The sequence below is a fragment of the Galeopterus variegatus genome, unplaced genomic scaffold (genome assembly GCF_000696425.1).
Source record: "Galeopterus variegatus unplaced genomic scaffold, G_variegatus-3.0.2 Scaffold1793, whole genome shotgun sequence".
NCBI lineage: Eukaryota > Metazoa > Chordata > Mammalia > Dermoptera > Cynocephalidae > Galeopterus > Galeopterus variegatus.
Window position 1 is genome coordinate 176611 of NW_007727904.1, and position 18462 is coordinate 195072.

Genomic DNA, 18462 nt, shown 5'->3' on the forward strand with positions numbered 1-18462 from the left:
TTAAATTTCTTCTAAGTTTTATTACGTTTCAGTTATACATTTCTATATAGAGAGAGAGATTTTTTTTTTTTATTTTGTTACAGATTGATAGTATATCCACCTCCTCCAGCTAAAGGAGGCATCTCTGTTACTAACGAGGACCTGCACTGTCTAAATGAAGGAGAATTTTTAAACGATGTTATTATAGACTTTTATTTAAAGTAAGTTATTTTCTATTGACCTTTTAGCAAATCTTTTACATTCTATCACATTGTGTATTTTTGTTTTCTAGAATCAAACTGTTTGGGTTTTGAATTCCATCACTACTTATTACTGTATTACATTTGGGAAGTCATTTAATCTGTCTCTACTTGTGTTTCCACACGTTAAAAATGAGAATAATAATATCTAGAAGGGTCATACTAACTAAATAAGATAATACACTTCAAGCACTAGGAAAAGTGCCTGACACATACAGGGTTCAGAAATAGTAGCTTATTATGTTGTTATTTTTATGGTGTTTTAAGCCTTTAGAAAATTGTTACTACCCTAGGCTAGGTAATAATTTGTTGAGCAAGTTCAAAAGTATGAGTTCACTCATTTCCTTTAAGAAATGTTCACCAAGTGCCAGCTGTGTGCCAAGTCTGTGTTAGAAGTTTATGGTCTTGTAGAGAACACAAATATGGGATTAAAGCAATGGTAGAAGTTTATGGCCTTGTAGGGCACACAAATATGGATTAAAAGCAATTGGGGGGGGTATATTGTTAAAAAGAATGAAGTTTTCATTAGAGAAGTGATATAATAATTGAATTTCCTTAAGACCATTTTGACTGCAATGTGCATTGTGGAAGTCTAGATGAAAGGTGATTTACAAGTATTAAGGTGGTTTAAGAAGCCTACTTAAGGCATTTTATTTGGAGCGAAGAGGAAATGATGAGGTGTTTTACAGGGTAGAGTTGTTTAGGGTATAGGATTAGAAGGACTCCAGGACTGATTAAATTGATATTAAGAAAAGAAATGGGTGCCAGACAACTCCTGGTTTTCTTGCTCGTAAGACCTGCTAAATGATGTTGGCACTAACTAAGTGTAGAGCCTCTGGACCTGTGCCTCAGTCCCTAGGAGTAACAAGTTACTTATCTCCTTCAGTGGAGATGGTTTCAGTGGAGACCTGTTGGGGTGCCTCCCGCACCCACCCATCAGTAACAAGAAGTTCCTACTCCTCCAGTTTCAGTGGAGGCCTAGTAGAGATCCTATACTTCTACCCTCACCTGGCAATAATAATGGGGCATCCAACTTCACCCACTGGAGCTTGGTGCTACAGGAAGCCTGATAAAACACAAGAATTAAAGAAGACAGAGTCATCATATAACATAACACTCAAAATGTTCAGATTTCAGTTGAAAATCACATGTCTCACCAAGAATCAGAAAGATCTCAAACTGAATGAGAAAAGAAAATAAGTAGATGTCAACGAGAAGGCACAAGTAAATGTCAGAATTATCTGACATATTTTAAAGCATTCATCCTAAAAATGCTTTAAAAAACAGTGACCACTTGTAAAACACATGAAAACATGAAAAGATACAAAGAAGAAACAAATGGAAATTTTAGAATGAAAAATACAAAAACCAAAATAAAAATTTCAGTGGATGGGCTGGATAGCAGAATGGAGAAGACAGAGGAAAGAATCAGTTAACTGTCTTCAAGAATGTCTTGTCTACAAGAACCTCACTTCAAAACTGTCTTCAAAGATGATATATATAGATTTAAAGGAAATGGATGGAAAAAATGTAGAACACACAAATTTTAGTCAAAAGAAGGCAGGAATGACTGTACTAACATTTGATAAATAAACTTCTCAGCAAAGAAAATTACCAGGGATAGAGAATAGCCCTATATAATGAGAAAGGAGTAATCCACCAAGAAAACCTAGCAGTCCTAAATGTATATGTGTCATACAACAGAGCCATAAAATATATGAAGCAGAAACTGATACACCTGAAAAGAGAAACAGACAAATCCATAGATATAATTGGAGACTTTAGTAACTGCCTCTCAACAATCAGAACTGGAAAGAAAGTCAACAAGGATATAGAAGAATTCAACAGTACTATCAACCAACAGGATCTACTCAACATCAAGATAATATATTCCTATTTAGATTAACTTTTCAAGGGCACTGTTTTGTTGTTGTTGTTGAAGATTAAATGGTAATGGAGTATGTTTCAGTGAGATAAAATGTGTCACATACTCTCTGACAAGAGAAACTGCCTTAGATTTTAAATGCCTTACTTTGGGGCCGGCCTGGTGGCACACTGCTATAGTGCGCCGCTTGGGAGCGCGACGGCGCTCCCGCCGAGGGTTTGGATCCCACATACAGACCGGTTCCCGCTCACTGGCTGAGCGAGGTGTGGGCGCAACACCGAGGGTTGCGATCCTGTTGCTGGTCCCGGTCCGGTACGGGCGCGACACTGAGGGTTGCGATCCGTTGCCGGACACGAAAAACAAAACAAAAAAAAAAAGACAAAAAAAATAAATGCCTTACTTTGCAAGACTGCTTTGAGACCTAACGCACATTCAGGGATAAATTCAAATTTCTTCATAGCTAAGTCAAAAGCTGTTATTTCATACAAATGGATAAAACCTTATGAAAAGATGCTCAACATGATTAATTATCAGAGAAATGCAAATCAAAACCATAGTGCAATATTACCTCATACCCATTGGGATGGCTACTATATTAAAAACAAAAAAACAAAGAACAGAAAATAACAGGTATAGTTGAGGATATGGAGATATTGGAACCCTTGTGCACTGTTGGTAGGACTGTAAAACAGAGCAGCCACTATGGAAAACAATATGGAGGTTCTCCTCAAAAAATTAAAAATAGAACTACTACATGATCTAGTAATCCCACTTCTGGGTAAAAATCCATAAGAATTAAAAGCAGGGACTCAAGAAGATATTCCTACATCCATGTTCTTAGCAGCATTATTGACAATAGCCAAAATGTGGAAGCAACTCGTGTCATTGATGGATGAATGGATGAACAAAATGTGGTATATAAATAGTATTTATCCTTCAGAAGGGAAGGAAATCTTGTCACATACTAAACATGGATGAACCTTGAAGTCATTGTCCTAAGTGAAATAAGTCAGTCACAAAAAGACAATACTATATGATTCCACTTATATGAAGTATCTGAAGTAGTAAATTAATAGAAACAGAAAGTAGAATTGGTGATTGCCAGGAGCTGGAGGGAGGAGGAGTAAAGGAGAGTTGTTCAATGGATGTAGAGTTTCAGTTTTGAAAGATGAAAACTTTCTGGAGATGTATTTCGTAATAGTGTAAATATACTTTACACTACTGAACTATACACTCAGAACTAGTTAAAATGGTAAATTTTGTGTTTTTACCTTAGTTCTTAAAAAGTTTATCCCTCAGTTCTAATATATGCTACGTTAACAAACCAAGCTACTTTGAAAAGCCTGAAGAACAACATTGCTGTTCTTCAATAGGTGTCAATTAGGCCAAGTTGATTGATAGTGCTATTCGTGTCATCTTTATTCTTATTGATCTGCCTACTCATTCTACTAATTGTTGAGAAATGGTTGTTGAAATCTCCAGCTATAATTATGAATTTGTCTATTTCTCCTTTCAAATCTTTATCAGTTTTGGCCACGTGTATTTTGAAGCTATTGTCGGGCACATGTACATTTATGTCTTCTTGTATAATTGACCCCTTTATCGTTATGTAAATGCCCCCTTTATTCTTGATAATCTTCCTTGTCTTTGTCTACTTTGTTCAAAATGAATATAACTACTCCAGCTTTCCTTTGATTTGCATTTGCATGATAAAGTGTTTCATCACCCCTTTACTTTTAACCTGCTTGAGTCTTTATATTTAATTTTTTTTTCATTGTACTTGTTTATGGGGAACAATTTGTTGTTTCATATATGCATATGTTGTATAATATTCTAATCAGAATAGTTAGCATATCTATCACCCAAACATTTATTATTTCTTTGTTATAACTCTTTTCTGGCTCTGTTGAAATATACAATGCAATATTATTAGCTATTGTCACACTAGAGCACAAGAACTTATTCTTAGTATCTAACTGTAACTTTGTTAACACTGTAGTGGTCTACCAATATTTCTATAGCCCAACCCCCACTGCCCTTCCCTGCTTATGTTAACCACTATTCTGCTATTTCTTTTTCTCTCTCTCTCTATTTTTCTTAAGGGACCCATAATAATTGTATATATTTATGGAGTACAGTATGACATTTGGGTACATTCACACTGTGTGCAATGATCATATCAGGATACTTAATATATATACCACCTTAAACATTTGACACTTCTTTCTGTTAGGAACATTCAGCATCATCTCAACTAGCTATTCAAAGATACACAGTACTTTGTTGTAAACTGTAGTCTTCACATGTTACTATAGAACACTAAATCTCATTCTTCTCTCTCTCTATTTTCCTTCTACTGACTACTTTCTCCCCGTCCCCTCTTACCCTTCCTTCTCCCCCCAGCAGTCTCCAGTAACTGTTGTTCTACTCTCTACTTCTGTGAGATCAATTTTCTTGGCTTCCACATATGAGTGAGAACATGTGTTATTTCTCTCTCTGTTCCTGACTTATTTTACTTAATATAATTTTCTCCAAGCTCATCCGTATTGCTGCTAATGACAGAATTTCATTCTTTTTTTATGGTTGAGTAGTATTCCATTGTTTATATATACCACATTTTCTTTTTTTTTTTTTTTGTCTTTTTGTCTTTTTTCCGTGTCCGGCAACGGATCGCAACCCTCAGTGTTGCCCCCGTACCGGACCGGGGACTGGCGACGGGATCGCAAGCCTCGGCGTTGCTCCCGCGCCTCGCTCAGCCAGTGAGCGGGAGCCGGTCTGTACGTGGGATCCAAACCCTCGGACGGGAGCGCCGCCGCGCTTCCCAAGCGGCGCACTATCCAGTGCGCCACCGGGCCGGCCCTATACCACATTTTCTTTATCCAATCATTCATTGAAGGACATTTAGGTTGGTTCCAACTCTTGGCTGTCTTGAATAGAATCGCAGTAAACATGTGAGTCCTGCTATCCCTTGACTTCTTGATTTCCATTCCTTTGGATATAAACCCAGTTGTGGGATTACTGGATCATATGATAGTTCTATTTGTAGTTGTTTGAGTAACCTCCATACTGTTTTCCATAATGGCTGTAACAATTTACATTTCCACCAACAGTATATGAGTTCCCCTTCACATCCTCATCAGCATTTGCGATTTTGTGTCTTTTTGATAATAGCTGTTCTAAGTGGGATGAGGTGATATCTCATTGTGGTTTTGATTTGCATTTCTCTGACAATTAGTGTTGTTGAGCGTTTTTCATATGCCTATTGGCCATTGGTATGTCTTCTTTTGAAAGATATCTATTCAGTCCTTTTTCCCTTTTTTTTTTTTTTTTTCTCATTTTTGTCTTTTTTCGTGACCGGCAACGGATCGCAACCCTCAGTGTCGCGCCCGTACCGGACCGGGACCAGCAATGGGATCGCAACCCTCGGTGTTGCGCCCGCACCTCGCTCAGCCAGTGAGCGGCCGGTCTGTATGTGGGATCCGAACCCTCGGCGGGAGCGCCGCACTGCTACAGTGCGCCACCAGGCCGGCCCTTTTTTCCCATTTTTAAATCAGATTTTTTTTTTTTTCACTTTTGAGTTATTTGCGTTCTCTGTATATTCTGGATATTAATCACTGATCAGATGCATAGTTTGCAAATATTTCTTTCCATTCTGCAGGCTGTGTTTTTGCCCTGTTGATTGTTTCCTTTGCTGTGCAGAAACTTTTTAGTTTGATGTAATCCCATTTGTTAATTTTTGCTTTTCTAACCTGTGCTTCTGAAGTATTACTCATAAAATCTTTGCCCAGATCTATGTCCTGAAGTGTTTCCCCTATGTTTCCATTTAGAAGTTTTATAGTTTTGGGTCTTACATTTAAGTCTTTAATCTCTTTTGAGTTGTTTTGGTATATGGTGAGAAATGGGGCCTAGTTTCATTCTTCTGCATATGGATCTCCAATCTTCCCAGCACCATTTATTAAGAGGCTGTCCTTTTCCCAGTGTGTTCTTGGCTGCTTTGTCAAAAATGAGTTGGCTGTAGGTACGTGAATTTATTTTCATATTCTCCATTCTGTTCCATTGGTCTTTGTTTCTGTTTTTGTGCCAGTACCATGCTGTTTTGATTACTATAGCTTTGTAGTGTATTTTGAAGTCAGTGTGATACCACCCCTTGCTTTGGTCTTTTTGCTCAGGATTGCTTTGGTTATTCATGGTATCTTATTCAGCATGAATTTTGAATTGTTTTTTTCTGTATATGTGAAATATGTCATTGGTAGTTTGATGGAGATTATATTGAATCTGTAGATAGCTTTGGGTAGTATGGTCATTTTGACAATATTGATTCTTTCAATCCAGAAGCATGGAATGTCTTTCCATTTTTTTGTCTCTCCTTTAATTTCTTTATACTTTTCATTGTAGAGATTTTTCAGCTCCTTGGTTAAATTTATTCCTAGATTTTGTTGTTGTTGTTGCTATTGTGAATGGAATAGATTTCTTGATTTCTTTATCTACAAGTTCATTGTTGGTGTATAGAAATGCTACTGATTTATGTATGTTGACTTTGTATCCTGCAACTTTACTGAATTTGTTTATCAGGTCTAGGAGTTTTTTAATAGAGTCTTTAGGTCTCTCTCTATATAAAATCATGTTATCTACAAACAGAGACAACATGACTTCTTCTTTTGCAATTTGGATGCCCTTTATTTCTTTCTATTGCCTAATTGCTCTGGCTGGGACTTCCAGGACTATGTTGAATAAAATTGGTGAGAGTAGGCAGCCTTGTCTTGTTGCAGTTCTTATGGGGAAGCTTTTGGCTTTTTGCCGTTCAGTATGATGTTAGCTCTTGGCTTGTCATATATAGCCTTTACTGTATTAAGATACTTTGTATACCTAATTTGTTGAGAGTATCATGAAGGGATGTTGAATTTTATTAAATGCTTTTTCTGCATCTATCGAGATGATCAGTATGTTTTTTTTTCTTTCATTCTGTTGATGTTATGTATTACATTTATTGATTTGTGTGTGTTGAACCATCCTTGTACCCCTGGGATAAATGCCACTTGATCATGGTGTATAATCTTTTTGATGTGCTGTTGGATTTTGTTTGTGAGTACTGTACTGAAGATTTCTGCATCTATGTTCATTAGAGATATCGGCATGTAGCTTTCTTTTTTTGTTGTGTCCTTGCCTGGTTTTGGTATCAGGGTAATGCTGGCCTCTTAGTATGAGTTTGGAAGAATTCCATCCACTTCCATTTTTTGAAATAGTTTAAGAAGTATTGGTATTAGTTCTTCTTTTGTGTTTTGTAGAATTCAGCAGTAAAGTCATCTGGTCCTGGGCTTTTCTTTGTTGGGAGACTTTATTTCTGATTCAATATTGTTAATTGTTATCAATCTGTTTAGGTTTTTCTTGGTTCAGTCTTGGTAGGTCATATGTATCCAGTAATTTGTCCATTTCCTCTAGGTTTTCATATTTATTGGCATATAGTGCATAGTGGTCTCCGAAGATCCTGTATTTTGGTGGTATCAGTTGTAATGTCTCCTTTGCATTTCTGATTTTATTTATGTGGCTCATTTCTCTTTTTTTTTTTTCTTAGTTATTCTGGCTAAATGGTTTGTTTATCTTTTCAAAGAACCAACTTTTCACTTGAGTAATCCTTTGTATTATATTTTTAGTCTATTTCATTTATTTCTGCTCTGATTTTTATTATTTCTTTTCTTCTACTTATTTTGGGTTTAGTTCTTGCTTTTCTAGTTCCTTGAGGCAAATTGTTAAGCTATTTACTTGAAATTTTTCTATTCTTTTGATGTAGGCATTTAGTGCTGTAAACTTACCTCTTAATACTGCCTTTGCTGTATCCCATCGGTTTTGGTATGTTGTATTTCTGTCTTCATTAATTTCAAGAATTTTATTTTATTTCCTTTTTAATCTTTTCTTTGACCCATTGGTCATTCAAGAGCATGTTGTTTAATTTCCATGTATTTGTGTAGTTTCAGAAGTTCCCTTTGTTATTGATTTCTAGTTTTATTCCATCATGGTCAGAAGAAATACTTGATGTGTTTGGGGGTTTTTTGTTGTTTTTTTAACTTGTTGAGACTTATTTTATCGCCTAACATATGAATCCTGGCAATATTCCATGTATTAATGCAAAGAATGTGTATTCTGCAGCTGTTGGATGAAATGCTCTGTATATGTCCGTTAGGTCCATCTGGTCTGTGGTTAATTTAAATCTTATGTTTCCTTGTTGATTTTCTGTCCCAATGATCTGTTGAATGCTCTGGCATTGGGTTCATAAGTATTTATAATTGTTATACCCTCTTGCTGTATTGATCACTTTATCATTATATACTGCCCTTTGTCTCTTAGTATAGATTTTGATTTAAAGTCTATTTTATCTGATATAAGTATTGCTACGCCTTCTTGCTTTTGTTTTCCATTTGCTTGGAATATTTTTTTCCATCCCTTCACTTTTAGTGTATATGCATCTTTTTAGGTAAGGTGTGTTTCTTGTAGGCAACACATAAATGGGTCACTTTTTAAAATCCATTCAGACAGTCTGTGTCTTAATTGTCATTTAATCCACTTATATTTTTGGTTATTATTGATATGTGAGATCTTACTCCTGTCATTCTATTAGCTGTTTTCTGATTGTTTTGTGTATCCTTTGTTCCTTTCTTCCTCTCTTACTGTTTATCCTTGTGGTTTGGTACTCTTCTGTATTGATAGGGTTTGGTTCCTTTCTCTTTCTAATTTGTGTATCTACTCTACCAGTAAGTTTTATATTTTCTGGTATTTTCATGATGCTTGTTATTGTTCTTTCTCTTCTCGATGTGGGATTCCCCTAAGCATTTCTTGTAAGGCTGGTCTGGTGGTAATGAATTCCCTTAATTTTTGCTTGTCCGAGACTTTATTTCTCCTTGGTTTCTGAAGGCTAGCTTTGCTGGGGATAGTATTCTTGGCTGGCAGGTTTTTTTCTTCCAGTACTTTGAATATATCATCCTATTCTCTTCTGGCTTATAAGGTTTCTTCTGAGAAATCTGCTCTTAGTCTAATGGAGATTCCCTTACATGTGACTTGATGTTTTTCTTTTGCTGTTTTTAGAATTCTCTCTTTCTGTTTAACCTTGGATAGTTTGACTGTGGTGTGTCTTGGACATGACCTATTTGGGTTGAATCTATTTGAGGACCTTTGAGCTTCCTGGATTTGGATGTGCATATCTTTCCCAAGATGAAGGAAGTTTTCAGCTCTTATTTCATTAAATAGGTTTTCAATATCTTTTTTGTTTTTTTCTTCTGGATTGCCTGTAATTTTAATATTTGTTCACTTAATAGAATCCCATAGATCTTGTAAGCTTTGTTCATTCTTTTTTCTTTTGGTCTCCCTGTGTTATTTCAAAACTGCTATCTTCAAGAGCAGAAATTCTTTCTTCTGCTTGATCTATTCTGTTGTTGAGACTCTCATGTATTTTTTTTATTTCATTCAATGAATTCTTAAATTCCAAGGTTTCTGTTCTACCTCCGGTGAATTTCTCATTCAGATTGTGAATTGTTTTTCTGATTTATTTGAACCATTTGTAGTCTTTTGTGTTTCAGTGAGTATCTTTGAGATCATTAATTTGAATTCTTTTTTCAGCAAATTGGCAATTTCTGATTCTTTGGGATCAGTTCCTGGAGCATTATTTTGTTTTTCTGCTATCACATTACCTCATTTTTTTCTTTCTTGTTTCCCTGTGTTGATATTTGTTCATCTGGTGGAACCATCACCACTTTGAGTTTCGTACAGTGGTTTTATCATGGGGAAAGATTTTTACCTGCAAATATAGAGAACAGTGGCATTGTTCAGGATGGATGCAGTAGTGTAGTTTCTTCAGCTGTAACTCACTTTTGCTATGTCTGTGAGTGACTCAGCAATCTATGCTTGGGAGGTTTGTGGCGGTGGTGGCACAGCCTTACCAGGGGAGGGATCACTGGGTTGGTTCACAGGCAAGGGAAAATTCAACTGATATAAGATCACTTTAGAGAGTCATTGTTAGAATCACACTACTGTACTAGTTTTTTCTTTTCTGTTTTAATAAAAAAGTAACATATGGCTGGGTCTTCGTGGTTTATTAATTAAACTGCTTAAAAAGAAATAATACATAAAGATAATGGCTTTATTGAGGTATATTCATATTTCATCCAGTTCACCCATTTAAAGTGTACATTTCAGTGGTTTTTAGTATATTCAGAAGTTGTGTAACAATCACTGCAGTAGAACATTTTTATTACCCCAAAAAGGAATCCAGTACCCACAAGCAGTCACTCCCCATTTCCCTCCAACCCTGACCCCAGCCCTAAGCAACCACCAGTCTCCTCTCTGTCTCTATGGATTTGCATATTCTGGACATTTTATATAAATGGAATCATACAATATGTGGTCTTCTCTGACTAGCTTCTTTCATTTGACATAATGTTTTCAAAGTTTTTCTGTTATCATATGTATCAGCACATTTATTTTTATTGCTGAATAATATTCCATTACATGGATATGCCACATTGTATTTTTCCATTCACCAGCTGATGAGCATTTCTGTCATTTATGCTGTTTGGCTTTTATGAATAATGATGCTGTGAATGTTCATGTACAGATTTTTGTGTGGACATATGCTGACTTTACTCCTGATTAGAAAGTGCCCTTGTATTAAAGCATTGTATTTTTCAAGTCATAATTTTACTCTCAAATATCACTTTTTATTACCAGAAGATAATCATTGTCTAGAATATGAAATAAACTTTGCTAGTAACTTCTTTCAGTTCTAAGTAATAGAAATTGATGGTGGCTGAATAGATATTTGGTCATTGCTTAACTATCTGTTTTATTAGTATAAAGTGAACTGTTACATTCATTATTTGGAATTATTTTTGTATGAAATAGATATTTGGTGCTTGAAAAATTGAAGAAAGAAGAAGCTGACCGAATTCATATATTCAGTTCTTTTTTCTACAAACGCCTTAATCAGAGAGAGAGGAGAAATCATGAAACAACTAATCTGTCGTAAGTCAAACTCTGCAAATGTGTAACAGATACAGTAAGTCACACAAGTTTAACCTAGTAAAAAATCACTTGTTTGAAGGAAAACACAAATCTCTGCATTCATGTGCTTATTTTTTAAGTTCTGTGGCCAGGAACGGGACATGCCAAATCAGTCAAACTCATTTTCATTCTTCACATGTTTGTGTTCAGCTGCATTAAACTAACCTCACACTAGTTGGGGGGTATAATTTTGTTTAAAAAAATCATTTCCTTGCATTAGGGTAACATCCTTTAATTCTGTTATCAGTTTGCAAAATTAATATAATTCATAATATTCCCATATCTCCAGAATACCTGGAATTTATAAATGTTCTGAGTCTAATACCTAGAACAGTGTTTCTCAAATATGACTGTTGGTTTTTTTAAAAAAATTCTTAGTACTCTGTTTTACCCTAGGTATTTCATTCATAATATATAAGAGAGAAACCTGTGAATCTGTACTTTTAATAAGCTCAAACAAGTTAAAGAAATACTATTTTTAGGCCTAATACCTAAAAATATTAGGCCTGAGTTGTTTTGTTTATAATTTCTTTCCATATAGTCATGTCATCCACCTCTAATACTTGCTGGTAATTGGTCAAAAGATACACATAAGAGTTGCTACATTTTTTTCATAACTACTGTTAAATGTCTTGAATTAATGGCTGCTGTGCATATTATAAATAATATTTTCTACTATTTCAGCAGTTCCTAATTTTCTATCTTTGAGTTGATGATAAGTCATTGATTTTGACCATTGCGTATAATCTGTCCTGCCTCATGTACCATTGAATAATGTTCACTTTTTTTGCTCTCTTCTCCCCAGTTGCCATAAGTCATGCTCTTGATACACTTCACAATATAGTTCTGCAGTAATAAAAATAATAGAGAAGTCCAGACAAGACAAGCACTGGAACACCTAGGATGTCGTAGCAGGAATTAATTTCTTTGTCCTCCAAATTCAATTATAGGCTGTTCCATCCTAGTTCTATCTAAGATACTCTGTTTTCTCTTCTCATCTTGTTAAACCATCTTATCTTACACATTTGTTTGAGCTGTTACATCTGAATCTTCATAATTTATAAATCACTGCATATAAACTGAAGCACTAGAGACATTTCAGGAAATTATAGTTTATCTCTTTCCTACAGAATACAGCAAAAGCGACATGGGAGAGTAAAAACATGGACCCGGCATGTAGATATTTTTGAGAAGGATTTTATTTTTGTACCCCTTAATGAAGCGTGAGTAAGAATTTACTTTATGTAAATGTGATAGCAGGTTTGTTTGTTTTTTTTAAGTGATCATGAAGTGAAGAATTTATCCATTTTAAAACTTCTTTCTGAAATTTGTTGTATATATTTATATTTTGTACTGCCTGGTTTATGAAAATTAATGCAGTGTCCCAGTGAGTCATGTAAGACAGTGAATTTTGCAAACACTAAGTAAGATACCTTTCCAATTTCATTTGATTGGTCATTGTGGAATAAAGCTGTTTTAAAAAAACAAAAAACACTGATGCTTGTGGTCTATTAAATATTCCATAGAAAAGGTTACTTTGTACAGAAAGATGACTAGGTCATATAGAAGAATTTGAGTCTTTAGTTTAAAACACACTTTTGCTCTTTATCAAAAAGGAGAAAAGATGGTTAGATTTATTCCATTTGCTGAAATTGAAAACCATGCTAACTTACTTGAAGCAATTTTCTAAGTAAATGGAGGTGCTTAAATATTGTGTATTGTTCTTCCGCAGTGAGTACAGAGGCATTGATATGTGGGATAGTATTTTTATACAATTAAGACTTGAGAGTTTTGGGCCGGCCCGGTGGCGCACTGGAGAGTGCGCCGCTTGGGAGCGCGGCGGCACTCCCGCCGAGGGTTTGGATCCCATGTGGAGACCAGTTCCCGCTCACTGGCTGAGCGTGCTGCGAGCGCAACACCGAGGGTTGCGATCCCGTTGCCGGTCAGTAAAAAAGACAAAAGGGAAAAAAAAAAGACTTGAGAGTTTTTAAAATTTCTTTGTTGTTTTCCTATTCCCTCCAGCCAAAGACCACCAGGAATACAGTCATTGGTTTATTACTGTAGTTGGACAACTTGGTTTATTACTTGCATCAAGGGGGAACATACACCATTGGCAACCCTGGGGCCTTTCAGTAAAAGGATGTTTGAAAGAACCTAAAACAGAATTTGGGCTTTGGTTTGGTGGTTTAGTGGAGGATGTAAGATGTAGTGGTGGTTTGCTTAGATAAAGAAGTATCATTCACTCACAGCAATGTTTAGTATTTTGGGGGTTAGACCTGTTTTTCTTTTTTCTTTTTCTTTTTTTTCCTCTGTTGCATTTTTTTTTCTCTGCTAAGACAAATTATGAAATGGCTTTACATTTTATCATGCTCGCAGAGTAACCTTGTCCAGTGTTGGTATTCTGGGAGTATTTTTTTTTTTATGTCTAATATGCCTAGCTGTGCCGGACTAGCTTCTGAATGTGCTCTTTTTCTTTCTCACTACAAATAGGAAATTCACTTAACAGTACAGCCAAACTCTGTTAGTTTAAAATCATTTTTTAATCATGCGTCCTGTGCTCTCTAACCTAATCAAAGATAGGCAGGCTATGTCAAAACAATAGTTATATCTATAAAACACAACTTCTTCAAAGCTATATATATATTTTAAATTATAGTATCATAATAAAAATTTTTTTGAAGATTTTAATGATATTCAAATAATTTATATCATAGTGTAGTCTCTGACTACAATAGTTAACTCATAAATCAATTAAAAAAAACAAAAAAAAATTAAAACAGCAAAACATGCAATTAGGAAATTTAGCAAAAGTAACTACAAGACTCATATGTGAAAAATTAAATTATAATGGAAATTTTAAATGCTAATATTTAATGATAACAAAAATACTTGATCCAAATGTGTTGTATACAGCTAAAGTTGTCTACTTAAAAGCAACTTTATAGCATTAAATTTTTAAGTAAGAAAAGCAAAGCAAAAAAAAGAGCTAAGTGTGTGATATAAAAGTCAGCAAAATAAAAACAAAGTAAACAAAATGAAATTGTCAGTAGTGAAATAATAAAGAAGAGTGAATGTTAATGAAATACAAAACAAAAGATACTTTAGAAAGATCCACAAAGATTTCTTTTGAAAATGAGTCAAATTAATCAAGTCCTGGCAAAATTCATCAAGACTAAAAAAAGAAAAAAGATATGAATAAATAATAGTAGGAGTGAAAGATGGAACAAGACAGTAGATGCACAAAAGAGTAAAAAGATAAGAAAAATTAAGAGCAACATCATGATAAAATTTAAAGTTAAGTTTAACACTAATTAATTTTAGTCTCTTTTTTTATCCTAAAAATAGGGTTTCTTGACACTGATTTATCAAATATACAGTAACATGGGAGCTGCCTATGGGCTGAAAAGGAAGAAAGCCATTTGTCAGAAATGAACTATAAAATTTTAAAATAGAAATATATTTTGAGGTACACACAATTAGGGATAGAGGTACCTCCTCCCTCTTGGTCACTATATATCTGTGGATGGAAGCTATTACCAATGCATCCAGTTTTCTTGGTGAGACATAAAAAAAGAACAAAAATGTAGGGCCAGTAAAGGATTCTGTGAGAGGGAATTTTTTACATGAAAAAATAGCCTCCAAATCAAGAAAGCTGGTTTTGTTCTTGTTTTTGTTTTTTTGAAAAGGAAAAGCCACAAAAATTTACGTTCACTGATTAGGTAGGCTGCCATATATTTGTCATCTATTTTATTTTTAATATTTCTGGTGGTGGTAATTTTCTTTAAACTTAAGTTTATAAGCTATTTGTTAAAAATTGTAACAGTAATTGCCAAGGAGCACAAATTAGATACTTGAATCTAATCTGTCTCAAGATAAGTGAGAGGGTACTGGCTGGTTTGCTCAGTTGGTTAGAGCACAGCCTTATAACACTGAGGGCATGGGTTCAGATCCCCATAATGGCCAGCCTCCCCCAAAAAAGTGAAATTGCCTGTTTTAGCCTCTTCTCCTACTAGTGATTTAAAGTTAATGTATCTGCTATTATGAGGAATCATAAAAGCAAAACCCTGGCTCTTAGACATTGGAAATGACCATCTGATTCAGCTTTCTCCTTTCAGGAAGACCAAAAAAAAAAAAAAAGAATTTTTCCTAGTTTTTAGGTGAGGCATCAGAAATTTTGTAGCTTATGCATATTGCCATAGCTAAGAAATGTTAAAAACTGTGATAGACTTACAGCTGTAGGTTGAGAATCTCTGCATTATCCTGTATTTTATCAATTTTTAAAATATATTTTTTTCACATTTTAATATTTCTAAAATTGAGATGTGACTTACGGTCAGTTGTATCTTAGAGTTGATGAAATGAGGATGTTGGTGTTCTCTTTCTACTACTCTAGTCTGACCTAAGCCCCTAGGATACTGAGTATTAATAATTAAGAACAGGAGAGAAGCATTCATCCATCTGGCCTTTATAGTACTGAGGATGATGCCAGCATTTATGACCTTTGTACTGGATGCTATCCGATGAAGAGATAGATAGTGCTGTTTCTTAGTACTACCTTGGGATAATCTAACATTTTGCAGAAATGAGAATGTGGAATAATGATTTTTATCCATGTCAAGATGTTCTTTTTTTCACTTGGCAAATATTTATTGAATACCCCAACACATGGCTAATAAATAAGCTTTCTGACAACTATAGGCTATTCATTGTATCCGAGCACATAGAACTGTGCCTAGCAAAATAGTAGACCCTTAAAAAAATGTATTAGTTTAATGAATATTAGCTGAGACTATATAGCTTCTTACTTGATAGCTGAAACTCTTTATTCGTACTTGAAATTTTGTAATAATGACTAGATTAGATGTATTTCCTTTTAATGTATTAGATGTATTTCCTTTTAGTGTATTTAATGTATTTTAGTGTAGTGTGAAACGAGATTATATATACATGTTTTCAATATTAAGCCCTCCCTACCTTCTTAATAATAAGAGCACAGACACAGAAAAGTAAAAAAAAAGAAACAAAATATATACACAATACTGAGAAAATATTGAAAATTACAGTCTAATCAGACTTCTGAAGACACTTTTATCTTGAGGCTAGGTAGTTTTATATAATGAGGGCAAAGGGAAGGCAAATGGGAACAACAAATTGCAAAGTGACTAATTGCCTGAAATAGCAATGAATCAAAAACAAGAAAATGTCCAAAGGATTATTTGCAAAAGTAAATGCAGGCTACGTAATTCTAACAAAAATTACATTATTTTTGGCAGTCCAGGTGCAGTGATGTTTACAACTAATTGGTCACAGCTATTTACAGATTTCTTTGTTCTCTTCCTTTTCCAGTTCCACTGCTTTGCTTGACTAGCCTTTTAAAAAATTTTTGTTATTTTTGAATAGACATAATTCAATTTTGTATTCTGTATAATTGTATTGAAATCAGTGATCATATAAAGAAGTGGATTAATTGTAGAATTGAAAAACTTGAGCATTTTTAGTAAACGTGTTCATAAAAGCTTTAGAAAAGACATTTCAATTGATATTTATTGCCAACTAAACAAACTTTTCTAATAATATATTTAGTAATTTCATTTGTTTTTTACAGTGCACACTGGTTTTTGGCTGTTGTTTGTTTCCCTGGTTTGGAAAAACCAAAGTATGAACCTAATCCTCATTACCATGAAAATGCAGTCATACAAAAATGTTCGACTGTAGAGGACAGTTGTATTTCTTCTCCTTCAGCCAGTGAAATGGACAGTTGTTCACAAAACTCTTCTGCCAAGCCTGTAATTAAGAAGATGCTAAACAAAAAGCATTGCATAGCTGTAACTGACTCAAGTGCTGGACAAGAAGAAAGTGACCCTAGTTATCGGAGAAACATATGCACTGTGAAATGTAGTGCGAAAAAAATAAATCAGTCTGCAAGTGAAAATGAAGAATCTAATAAAGGAAAATCTACATGCCAGAAAGTTGATAAAACCAAAAGTGAGAATGGCCTGCAGAATGAGTGTTCAAGTTCTATGCACCATCCAGGTGTGTATCTAAATGTTTTGAAATAATTCAGAATAAATTAGATTTTTAAAGGATTAAACAGTTTTTAAAGTTGGGTTTATTGAATTATAATTTACTTAAAATAATATTCACTGTATGAGTATTATGAATACCTATGAATGTTCGGTGTATGAATAGATCAATGAACTTTGATAAATGTATACAGTCATGTAATCATTATCACAGCCAAAATTTAGAACCTTTTCATCACTCAAAGAAATCCTCTTGTGCCCCTTTGCTGTCAGTCTCTTTTCCTTACCCCTAGAGAATGCAGTTTTGAAATTATAGTACAAGGTTTACATTTTCCATTTGTAGGAACCTGGATTTATTTTTATTTCTTAGGAAATTTACTATATTCAGCATAAACCATAGTTGCATAGTCTTAGATCTATAACAAATTTAGTTTAGTCTTTTCAGTTTACAGATTGGTAAATTGAAATCAAGTGGCCTGAGTCAGTAATTAAAACATTCTCCTCCAAAATAGTTGTTGACATTCCATTTAAAACTTTATTCTTCATTCTTTACTCTTCTTCAGTGTTTTTAATGGGAAGAGGGGCACTGGTCCAACCTCTGCTTTTTTATTTTCCTTCAGCTCTAATTGATTTTTTTCTATGAGTCATTTCCATAAGTCAGTTACATAATTCTAGCACCTGTTATAGGAATTTAAAGTTTCTGTTTAAATTCTTAAATTTGATATTTTCAATTATATAATTAATATCCTCTTTGACCCACAAGTAAAATATTCTACTTCATAAAACATGCGGTAGGGGGTGCCTTGCAAACTACAGTATGAATAGGTCTAATACCTTTTCTTTGTATGAAAAAATTTGTTATGGGACATAGAAGAAATGTGGATTCAGAAGGTACCTATCAAAAATTGTAACTGCTGAACATGCTCTTGGTACTTCTGCCAGCTTGTACTATTTTAGTGAGTCAGAAAGCTGTTGATGAGCTCTTGTAATAGTATTTTAATTTGTTTGACATACTAAGTTGATAAAGCTGACATTAGCCATAGCATGGTGATCTTTGCGCCCTTTGAGAGATATAAGAAGCAGAAAAAGAAAATGTAGTAGATACAGCAAAAAAAGTTAATCAAAACCCAAGCAGATAGGAGGCTGGCTGGTTAGCTTAGTTGGTTAGAGCATGGTGCTGATAAAACTAAGGTCCAGGGTTCAATCCCTGTTTTAGCTAGTCGCCCCCCCCCCCCCCCCCCCAAAAAAAAAAAAAAAAAAAAAAAAA

The 18462-nt window shown here is 34.5% G+C and overlaps 1 protein-coding gene across 6 annotated transcripts in view; it reads left to right on the plus strand.

The window, feature by feature from the left end:
- SENP6 (SUMO1/sentrin specific peptidase 6) overlaps positions 1–18462 on the plus strand; it is a 110479-nt gene that overhangs the window by 75073 nt on the left and 16944 nt on the right. For all 6 annotated transcript variants that reach the window (XM_008578977.1, XM_008578979.1, XM_008578976.1 and 3 more), the window contains 4 exons: positions 84–200; positions 11014–11133; positions 12303–12395; positions 16778–17205. In XM_008578977.1, the coding sequence (XP_008577199.1) occupies positions 84–200; positions 11014–11133; positions 12303–12395; positions 16778–17205 (758 nt within the window). The remainder of the gene's footprint in view (positions 1–83; positions 201–11013; positions 11134–12302; positions 12396–16777; positions 17206–18462) is intronic.